Raw genomic sequence first — 12,500 nt, forward strand, 5'->3', positions numbered from 1 at the left:
GGAACAATGAACAGTGTGCAAAGTGTGTAATGGAACAGTGAACAGTGTGCAAAGTGTGTAATGAAACAGTGAACATTGTGCAAGGTGTGTTGATTAATAGTGTGCATGGTGTGTAATGGAACAATGAACAGTGTGCAAAGTGTGTAATGGAACAATGGACAGTGTGCAAAGTGTGTTGATTAATAGTGTGCATGGTGTGTAATGGAACAATGAACAGTGTGCAAAGTGTGTAATGGAACAATGAACAGTGTGCAAAGTGTGTTGATTAATAGTGTGCAAAGTGTGTAATGGAACAGTGAACAGTGTGCAAAGTGTGTAATGGAACAATGAACAGTGTGCAAAGTGTGTAATGAAACAGTGAACATTGTGCAAGGTGTGTTGATTAATAGTGTGCATGGTGTGTAATGGAACAATGAACAGTGTGCAAAGTGTGTAATGGAACAATGAACAGTGTGCAAAGTGTGTAATGGAACAATGAACAGTGTGCAAAGTGTGTTGATTAATAGTGTGCATGGTGTGTAATGGAACAATGAACAGTGTGCAAAGTGTGTTGATTAATAGTGTGCATGGTGTGTAATGGAACAATGAACAGTGTGCAAAGTGTGTAATGGAACAATGAACAGTGTGCAAAGTGTGTAATGGAACAGTGAACAGTGTGCAAAGTGTGTAATGAAACAGTGAACATTGTGCAAGGTGTGTTGATTAATAGTGTGCATGGTGTGTAATGGAACAATGAACAGTGTGCAAAGTGTGTAATGGAACAATGGACAGTGTGCAAAGTGTGTTGATTAATAGTGTGCATGGTGTGTAATGGAACAATAAACAGTGTGCAAAGTGTGTAATGAAACAATGAACAGTGTGCAAGGTGTGTTGATTAATAGTGTGCATGGTGTGTAATGGAACAATGAACAGTGTGTAATGTAACAGTGAACATTAATGGAACAATGAACAGCGTGCAAAGTGTGTAATGGAACAGTGAACATTAATGGAACAATGAACAGCGTACAAAGTGTGTAATGGAACAGTGAACATTGGAAAAAAAGGGGGGGGGGGCATTCACCTTCACACGCATAGCACTTGGTATGAACGGGGAGGATCGCTCAATAACATCGTTGGGTTCGGGTTCGGATTCCGCTGTCAATACATGCCAACAATAAAGTCGAGATACAATCTTTATCAACGATGTTGCTGGATACAAAAAAGAAAAAAAAAAATCTGGTTTACATCCAGCCCTCGCCGCAATAATACAATAATAGTTATGATGAAACGGATTTTGGGTTTGTTGTTTTTATATAGCTTTTTAACTCTCTCCATACGAACGGCGAAAGAGACGACGTTAACAGCGTTTCACCCCAATTACCATCATCAAAATATTGCAAGCGGAAGGTTCTTATACTGAAGAGGTGAATGTTGACAAAGAATACCACAATTCTGACGACGGAAGCTAAAGGTTGGGTCATTCAGACACCCACTGGACATCCGAGGGGTCTGTGTAGAGGAGAAGAGAGGACTGGCCGTACTGAGTGAGTTAAAACTATTCATCCCTCTCTAAAGACGAGCCTAAAGGCAAGGCAATTTTCTAGTACGCATCAAAGGAGACATAAACCGATATTGATCTGTTGATAATATGCAGGGAAGAAGGGAGGGAGGGAGAGAGAGAGAGAGAGAGAGAGAGAGAGAGAGAGAGAGAGAGAGAGAGAGAGAGCTATTTATACATAGTAATTCATAGAGGTACAAAGAGAGAATCACACACACACACACACACACACACACACACACACACACACACACACACACACACACACGAGAGAGAGAGAGAGAGAGAGAGAGAGAGAGAGAGAGAGAGACAACTCACTACCATCGTTGTGAATAATATTGTTTTCATCCCTTTCTCCTCCTCCTCCCTCTCCCCCCCTAGCCTACCCCCCTCTTCCACACTCTTTTTTATCATGTCTAATATCACTTAATGTGGATAGACATCAAATGAAACTGAACAGAGAGACAGACAGACAGACAGACAGACAGACAGACAAAATATAAATGGGAGAGAGAGAAAGAGGAGAAAGAGAGACAGACAGACAGACAGACAGAGACAGATACAGAAAGAGAGGGAGAGACAGAAATAAAGAACAGACAGACAGAGTAAAACCGACAGAGAGATACAGAGACAGAGAAAGATTGAAAGCGAGAAAGAGAAAGAGAGAGGGGGTGTGTGTGAAAAAGACAGAGACAGAGAGAGAGAATGAGAGACAGACAGACAGTTACAGAGACAGAGACAGACACACAAAGGGCAAAACGGGGTAGGAAGACAAGACAAGACAAGTCAAGTCAAGACAAGACAAATCCTTTATTTTCCAGGATAATAGATGAGCATGCACTGACGTGCTTTCTTTCATCCAGTCCCCGCCCTGTGCACACATGTCCAGCAGATAATGTCCAGCAGACAGACACATGTCCAGCAGACACATGAACAGCAGACACATGAACAGCAGACACATGAACAGCAGACACATGAACAGCAGACACATGAACAGCAGACACATGAACAGCAGACACATGTCCAACAGACACATGTCCAACAGACACATGTCCAACAGACACATGAACAGCAGACACATGTCCAACAGACACATGTCCAGCAGACACATGTCCAACAGACACATGTCCAGCAGACACATGAACAGCAGACAGACACATGTCCAACAGACACATGTCCAACAGACACATGTCCAACAGACACATGAACAGCAGACACATGTCCAACAGACACATGTCCAGCAGACACATGAACAGCAGACACATGAACAGCAGACACATGTCCAGCAGACACATGAACAGCAGACACAAGAACAGCAGACACATGAACAGCAGACACATGTCCAACAGACACATGAACAGCAGACACAAGAACAGCAGACACATGAACAGCAGACACATGTCCAGCAGACACATGAACAGCAGACACATGAACAGCAGACACATGAACAGCAGACACATGTCCAGCAGACACATGAACAGCAGACACATGAACAGCAGACACATGAACAGCAGACACATGTCCAACAGACACATGAACAGCAGACACATGAACAGCAGACACATGAACAGCAGACACATGAACAGCAGACACATGAACAGCAGACACATGAACAGCAGACACATGAACAGCAGACACATGAACAGCAGACACATGAACAGCAGACACATGTCCAGCAGACACATGAACAGCAGACACATGAACAGCAGACACATGAACAGCAGACACATGAACAGCAGACACATGTCCAGCAGACACATGAACAGCAGACACATGAACAGCAGACACATGTCCAACAGACACATGAACAGCAGACACATGAACAGCAGACACATGAACAGCAGACACATGAACAGCAGACACATGTCCAACAGACACATGAACAGCAGACACATGAACAGCAGACACATGAACAGCAGACACATGTCCAGCAGACACATGAACAGCAGACACATGAACAGCAGACACATGTCCAGCAGACACATGAACAGCAGACACATGAACAGCAGACACATGTCCAACAGACACATGAACAGCAGACACATGAACAGCAGACACATGAACAGCAGACACATGTCCAGCAGACACATGTCCAACAGACACATGAACAGCAGACACATGAACAGCAGACACATGTCCAACAGACACATGAACAGCAGACAGACACATGAACAGCAGACACATGAACAGCAGACAGACACATGAACAGCAGACACATGAACAGCAGACAGACACATGAACAGCAGACAGACACATGAACAGCAGACACATGAACAGCAGACACATGAACAGCAGACACATGAACAGCAGACACATGAACAGCAGACACATGAACAGCAGACACATGTCCAACAGACACATGTCCAACAGACACATGAACAGCAGACACATGAACAGCAGACACATGAACAGCAGACACATGTCCAACAGACACATGTCCAACAGACACATGAACAGCAGACACATGTCCAACAGACACATGTCCAGCAGACAGACACATGTCCAACAGACACATGTCCAGCAGACACATGTACAGCAGACACATGAACAGCAGACACATGAACAGCAGACAGACACATGAACAGCAGACACATGAACAGCAGACACATGAACAGCAGACACATGTCCAACAGACACATGAACAGCAGACACATGTCCAGCAGACACATGTCCAACAGACACATGAACAGCAGACACATGTCCAACAGACACATGAACAGCAGACACAAGAACAGCAGACACATGAACAGCAGACACATGAACAGCAGACACATGAACAGCAGACACATGTCCAACAGACACATGAACAGCAGACACATGTCCAACAGACACATGTCCAGCAGACACATGTCCAACAGACACATGTCCAGCAGACACATGTCCAACAGACACATGTCCAACAGACACATGTCCAACAGACACATGTCCAACAGACAGACACATGTCCAACAGACACATGTCCAACAGACACATGTCCAACAGACACATGAACAGCAGACACATGTCCAACAGACACATGTCCAGCAGACACATGTCCAACAGACACATGTCCAGCAGACACATGTCCAGCAGGCAAAGCGGGAAGGGCGGTAACCCGGAGAAAGACACAGAGAGGCTTGGAGCATCAAGAGAAAGAGAGAGGGGGTGGGGGGGTGGGGGGGGGGGGGGCAGGGGGGGAGGAGAAAAAAAAATGAAGAAAGACAGAGTAAAAGCATAACCTGGACCATGAAAAACCATAACTTGGACAATGAAAACATACTTGGACCATGAAAACATAACCTGGACCATGAAAAACCATAACTTGGACCATGAAAACATACTTGGACCATGAAAACATAACCTGGACCATGAAAACATAACTTGGACCATGAAAACATAACCTGGACCATGAAAAACCATAACTTGGACCATGAAAACATACTTGGACCATGAAAACATAACCTGGACCATGAAAAACCATAACTTGGACCATGAAAACATACTTGGACCATGAAAACAACCTGGACCATGAAAACATAACCTGGACCATGAAAAACCATAACTTGGACCATGAAAACATAACCTGGACCATGAAAACATAACTTGGACCATGAAAAACCATAAATTGAACCATAACAAAACATAACTTCGCTTCGACCATACGTGTCTGTTTTCAGTGAAACTTTGTACATTGATAGTGCAGCGAAATTAATATTGTCTTCTGCGTTCGTGGGCTGCAACTCCCACGTTCACCCGTATGTATACGAGTGGGATTTTACGTGTATGACCGTTTTTACCCCGCTATGTAAGCAGCCACACTCCGCTTTCGGGGTGTGTGCATGCTGGGTATGTTCTTGTTTCCACAACCCACCGAAAGCTAACATAGTTTTCAGGATCTTTAACGTGCATATTTGATCTTCTGCAAGCGCATACATACGAAGGCGGTTCTGCACATATGTTGACCTGGGAGATCGGAAAAATCTCCACCCTTTACCCACCAGGCGCCGTTACCGAGATTCGAACCCGGGACCCTCAGATTGAAAGTGCACCGCTTTAACCACTCGGCTATTGCGCTCGTCACTATTTGTCTATTGCGAAGAAATGATGTGTGTTTGCGTGTTTGCTCACGTGGGTGTTTTGTGTTTGTTTGTCTTTTGACACCACTCATTCTCTGTACGGTGTGTGTGAAACAGGCTGAGGTGTATTGTTTGTCTTTTGACACCACTCATTCTCTGTACGGTGTGTGTGAAACAGGCTGAGGTGTGTGTGAAACAGGCTGAGGTGTGTGTGAAACAGGCTGAGGTGTATTGTTTGTCTTTTGACACCACTCATTCTCTGTACGGTGTGTGTGAAACAGACCGAGGTGTATTGTTTGTCTTTTGACACTACTCATTCTCTGTACGGTGTGTGTGAAACAGACCGAGGTGTCTTGTTTGTCTTTTGACACCACTCATTCTCTGTACGGTGTGTGTGAAACAGGCCGAGGTGTGTGTGAAACAGGCTGAGGTGTGTGTGAAACAGGCTGAGGTGTATTGTTTGTCTTTTGACACCACTCATTCTCTGTACGGTGTGTGTGAAACAGGCCGAGGTGTGTGTGAAACAGGCTGAGGTGTGTGTGAAACAGGCCGAGGTGTATTGTTTGTCTTTTGACACCACTCATTCTCTGTACGGTGTGTGTGAAACAGGCCGAGGTGTGTGTGAAACAGGCTGAGGTGTGTGTGAAACAGGCCGAGGTGTGTGTGAAACAGGCTGAGGTGTGTGTGAAACAGGCCGAGGTGTGTGTGAAACAGGCCGAGGTGTGTGTGAAACAGGCCGAGGTGTGTGTGAAACAGGCTGAGGTGTGTTGTTTCAATGCATCCAGGGGGCACATGTAATACACTTCATGCCTCGTCTCTTTAGATTTTTTATACCTGTCTGTGTCTTCTCTGTCTCTGTCTCTCTCTGTCTGTCTTCCTCTCTCTCTGTCTCTGCGACAGTTCCCCCCTCTCTCTGTCTCTGCGACAGTTTTCCCCCCCCTCTCTCTGTCTCTGCGACAGTTCCCCCCCCCCCTCTCTCTCTGTCTCTGCGACAGTTTTCCCCCCCCCTCTCTCTCTGTCTCTGCGACAGTTTTCCCCCCCCTCTCTCTGTCTCTGCGACAGTTCCCCCCCCCCCTCTCTCTCTGTCTCTGCGACAGTTTTCCCCCCCTCTCTCTGTCTCTGCGACAGTTCCCCCCCCCCTCTCTCTCTGTCTCTGCGACAGTTCCCCCCCCCCCTCTCTCTGTCTCTGCGACAGTTCCCCCCCCCCTCTCTCTGTCTCTGCGACAGTTTTCCCTCTCTCTCTGTCTCTGCGACAGTTCCCCCCCCCCCTCTCTCTCTGTCTCTGCGACAGTTCCCCCCCCCCCCTCTCTCTGTCTCTGCGACAGTTCCCCCCCCCCCTCTCTCTGTCTCTGCGACAGTTTTCCCTCTCTCTCTGTCTCTGCGACAGTTCCCCCCCCCCTCTCTCTGTCTCTGCGACAGTTTTCCCCCTCTCTCTCTGTCTCTGCGACAGTTCCCCCCCCCCCTCTCTCTGTCTCTGCGACAGTTCCCCCCCCCCTCTCTCTGTCTCTGCGACAGTTTTCCCTCTCTCTCTGTCTCTGCGACAGTTCCCCCCCCCCTCTCTCTGTCTCTGCGACAGTTTTCCCTCTCTCTCTGTCTCTGCGACAGTTCCCCCCCCCCTCTCTCTGTCTCTGCGACAGTTTTCCCTCTCTCTCTGTCTCTGCGACAGTTCCCCCCCCCCCCTCTCTCTGTCTCTGCGACAGTTTTCCCCCTCTCTCTCTGTCTCTGCGACAGTTCCCCCCCCTCTCTCTGTCTCTGCGACAGTTCCCCCCCCCCTCTCTCTGTCTCTGCGACAGTTTTCCCTCTCTCTCTGTCTCTGCGACAGTTCCCCCCCCCCTCTCTCTGTCTCTGCGACAGTTTTCCCTCTCTCTCTGTCTCTGCGACAGTTCCCCCCCCCCCTCTCTCTGTCTCTGCGACAGTTTTCCCCCTCTCTCTCTGTCTCTGCGACAGTTCCCCCCCCCTCTCTCTGTCTCTGCGACAGTTCCCCCCCCCCCTCTCTCTGTCTCTGCGACAGTTCCCCCCCCCCTCTCTCTGTCTCTGCGACAGTTTTCCCTCTCTCTCTGTCTCTGCGACAGTTCCCCCCCCCCCTCTCTCTGTCTCTGCGACAGTTTTCCCCCCTCTCTCTCTGTCTCTGCGACAGTTCCCCCCCCCTCTCTCTGTCTCTGCGACAGTTCCCCCCCCCCTCTCTCTGTCTCTGCGACAGTTCCCCCCCCCTCTCTCTGTCTCTGCGACAGTTCCCCCCCCCCCTCTCTCTGTCTCTGCGACAGTTTTCCCCTCTCTCTCTGTCTCTGCGACAGTTCCCCCCCCCCCTCTCTCTGTCTCTGCGACAGTTTTCCCCTCTCTCTCTGTCTCTGCGACAGTTCCCCCCCCCCTCTCTCTCTGTCTCTGCGACAGTTTCCCCCCCCCCCTCTCTCTGTCTCTGCGACAGTTTCCCCCCCTCTCTCTCTGTCTCTCTCTCTTTGTCCCTCTGTCTGTCTGTCTCTCTCGTTGTCTCTCTGTCTTTCTATCTCTTTCTTCATCACTGTCTTTCTCTCTCTGTGTTTTTCTCTCTGCCTGTGTTTGTGTCTCTCCGCCTCTCTCTCTCTCTGTCTGTCTGTCTGTCTCACTGTCTCTGTCTCTCTCTATTTATCTCTGCTTCAATGCCTCTCTCTCTCTATCTCATTCTTCGCCCCCCACCCCGCCTCTGTGTGTGTGTGTGTGTGTGTGTGTGTGTGACCAAACAACAGCTCATTTTGATATCACTGACACTCTCGGCGTCACAGTGAACACGTGCAAGACAAACCCCACCGTCTGCTTTCCTGAAGGAGAGTTCCTTGATCACAGTGTTGATACCGCTCCATGGAGATGATAGTTATCGACACTGACTGCAGTTCATGAATTGGAATTAGATCCTCTCTTCCTGGTGATGCATGGATAATGGGGACAGGGATTTGGGGAGGTGGAATTATTAAAGAAAAAAGAAAAGGAAAGAAAGAAAAAAAGAAGTATAATATCACCACCAAATAAACATACGTTAAATAAAAAATTAATTGGCAATATCCACAATGTTTGCCCCAATCAGAGACGGAATCAGTCGTGTTCACATCAAGACGAAAGAGAGAGAGAGAGAGCTCACACCCACACTTGTCCAGCCACACACACACACACACACACACACACAGCTCACACCCACACTTGTCCAGCCACACACACACACACACACACACACACAGCTCACACCCACACTTGTCCAGCCACACACACACACACAGCTCACACCCACACTGGTCCACACACACACACACACACACACACACAGCTCACAGCCACACTGGTCCACACACACACACACACACACACACACACAGCTCACAGCCACACTGGTCCACACACACACACACACACACACACACACACAGCTCACAGCCACACTGGTCCACACACACACACACACACACACACACAGCTCACAGCCACACTGGTCCACACACACACACACACACACACACACACACAGCTCACAGCCACACTGGTCCACACACACACACACACACACACAGAGCTCACAGCCACACTGGTCCAGACACACACACACACACACACACACACAGCTCACAGCCACACTGGTCCACACACACACACACACACACACACACACACACACACAGCTCACAGCCACACTGGTCCAGACACACACACACACACACACACACACACACACACACACACACACACACACAGCTCACAGCCACACTGGTCCACACACACACACACACACACACACACACAGCTCACAGCCACACTGGTCCAGACACACACACACACACACACAGAGATAGAGAGAGCTCACAGCTACACTGGTCCAGCCACACACACACACACACAAACAAACAAAAAAACACAAGCACACAAAAACACAAACACACACACACACACACACACACACACACACACACACACACTTTCCTTCCACTTTCGCTGCCCATGTCAGTGTGTGATGACCCGGCTTCAGGTGGTGTCGGTGTGGTCTGTTTTACTCTGTCTGTCTGTCTGTCTGTCTGTTTTTTTTCTGTTTCTCCGTCGCTCACACAGAGGAGTACAGAGGGGGGGGGGGGGTGGGGGGATAAATGTGGATATTGCCGATTCATTCATTCAAACAAGAAAATAAAACGTTGTTTAAAAAAATGATATAAAAAACCCTACAAGAGACGTCCAGAAAGAATTCCCCTTGTGCCCCCTCCACCTCCCCCCGCCTCGACCTTTGTCCTCGCATTACTTGTGACCGCTGACCTCGGAGCTGTTCATTTTGTCCCTGCCATGTTGTAGCAACCTACGGGTGTCCCATGAACGTCCATCAGTTCCCAGGCATAGGGGGACATCGAGTTCTCAGCGGCCGGAAATTTAATCATTAATCACCGAGTCTTGAGGTCCCCAGTAGTGCTGTAGTTGTGAGGGGCGCTAGGTCCATCTGTCACGTCATGTGCCGTTTGGCTGGGACAGAGGGGGAGGGGGGAGGGGTGCGGGGCGGGGCGGACACATCTGTACACGTAGTGGCTGACTGTGACTTATGTTGGGGGAGGGAAGGAGGGCACTGAGGGGGGGGAGCTGTTGGTAGTTTGGGGAAGGTGGGGAGGGAGGGGGAGGGAGGACTAACGATAATGTACGGACAAACAGAGAGGGCATAGTTTTGTGTCAGACAACTTTAATTCGGAGTCCGTGAAGGTATTCACCGGTTTGGGGGGTCTGGTCTGGTGGTGGGGGGTTGGTCGTTGTGGCCGTGGGGTGGGGTGGTGGCTGTTAAGTTCCCAACCTGGACTGCTGTCTTCCAGACCCGTGGGGGGATGGGGGAGGGGGGGGGTTGGTGAAGGTGTCTGGCAATGTGTCAGAGGTCCAGGCATGGCGGAATGGTATCTAGACTGGTACTAGGTGTATCAGTGCTGTTCACTGTCTGTCAGTAAGACTGCGGTCATGCATTTCGAGACAGCTCGCGTCTCATGGGTACTGAGCCGTGCAGGTGCGACGGCTGAGAACCTCTATCTCTATCTCTCATCTCTATATATATACACAACCTATCTATATATCTATGTCATAATATCATGGTATCTATATATCTCTGTATATAGCATATTTATGACATAATATATACGTATAACGCTCTAGCTTTTCGGATACTGGCTATATCGCCCTGGTACTAATAATCATGAGCACATTACATGAGCATAATAATGAAGAAGGGGGTAATTTAATACGGATAGATGATGGAGTGATGATGATGATGATCGATGATAATACTACATAATGGTGGGGGATAATGATAATAATTATAATAATGATAGACTGATGTGATGGACCTGATGTGATGAATGCTGTGATAATCCATCATAATAATAGCCTGATGATTGATGATGATAATAATAATAATCCATGGTGGAGGTGGGGATAATGACTCAATAATAATAATAAAAAAGATGCTGATGAAGGAAGAAGATGCTCCACCTCTCCTCCAACAATGGTGGGGCACCAGCTCCTCCATCCATTCATCCTGTCTGATTTGAATCAAGGTGATTCCAATCACCACCACCACCACCATCATCATCATCACCGTCACCACCGCCACCACCATCATCATCATCACCACCACCACAACCAGCACCACCAGCACCATCATCATCATCACCACCACCATCATCATCATCACCACCACCACAACCAGCACCACCAGCACCATCATCATCATCACCACCACCATCATCATCATCACCACCACCACCATCATCATCATCACCACCACCACAACCAGCACCACCATCATTTTCGTCATCACCACCACCATCATCATCATCACCACCACCATCATCATCATCACCACCACCATCATGATCATCATCACCACCAACCACCACCACCACCATCATCATCATCATCACCACCACCACCAGCATCATCATCACCATTATCATCATTATCATCATCATCACCAATACTCACCTGTCTCATTCATCTCAGTCCACGGTTCTGTCGACGTAGTTGTAGCAGCAGCAATAGTAGTAGTAGTGGTTGTGGCAGTGGTTGTGGTGGTTGTGGTAGTAGTGGTGGTGGTGGTGGTGGCGGCAGTGCTGGCCTCAGTGACGTCAGCAGAGACACAGCCTCTGTCAGCCATGTACTGCAGGCCGTGGTGCCCACACAGACAGTGCGCGGTGCCCTCTGCTGTCGTCTGACATGCCCCCTCCTTCCACACACACACACACACACACACACACACACACACACACACACACAGACACACACACAGACACACACACACACAGACACACACACACACACACACACACAGACACACACACACACAGACACACACACACACACAGACACACAGACACACACACACACACACACACACACACACATACACACACACACACACACTGTCAGGAGATACGTATCTTCTTGCCCAAGTATTTCATTGAAAAGTAACTATTCTGCAGATAATTTTTTTGGAAGTTATTTCTAACGAGGTTCTTTTTGTAGAACTTTCAAAGGCATTAGTTCATAGCCCTATTTCTCCATTCCTTTAAATTAATGTACTTCATAATTGTGTTAATGGTTTCAGTTATTATCATCATTATTGAATTGTTACTGTTAAAGCTAATGTCATGTTAGTTATGCATTTCTTAGTTTTCTACCTTTTCTGTAGCATCCTGACTTCTCTTTCCCCTCTCTCCACCCCCCTCTCTCCACCCCCCTCTCCCCACCCCCCCTCTCTCCACCCCCCTCTCCCCACCCCCCCTCTCTCCACCCCCCTCTCTCCACCCCCCTCTCCCCACCCCCCTCTCTCCAGAACCCAGAGGAGTGTGCTGTGGGCTGAAATGGGGAGACTGGGGCGACACAGTAAAATATCATCCACTTCACGGAGCGTCTCTGGGCGTGTTCTC

General features: G+C 48.5%; 1 protein-coding gene across 6 annotated transcripts in view; it reads right to left on the bottom strand.

The window, feature by feature from the left end:
• The window catches only part of LOC143294854 (uncharacterized), an 80,221-nt gene that overhangs the window by 20,991 nt on the left and 46,730 nt on the right, over positions 1-12,500 (bottom strand). For all 6 annotated transcript variants that reach the window (XM_076606363.1, XM_076606364.1, XM_076606365.1 and 3 more), the window contains one exon: positions 11,557-11,797. In XM_076606363.1, coding sequence (XP_076462478.1) covers positions 11,557-11,797 — 241 coding nt within the window. The remainder of the gene's footprint in view (positions 1-11,556; positions 11,798-12,500) is intronic.

This window comes from Babylonia areolata, chromosome 20, assembly GCF_041734735.1.
Source record: "Babylonia areolata isolate BAREFJ2019XMU chromosome 20, ASM4173473v1, whole genome shotgun sequence".
NCBI lineage: Eukaryota > Metazoa > Mollusca > Gastropoda > Neogastropoda > Buccinidae > Babylonia > Babylonia areolata.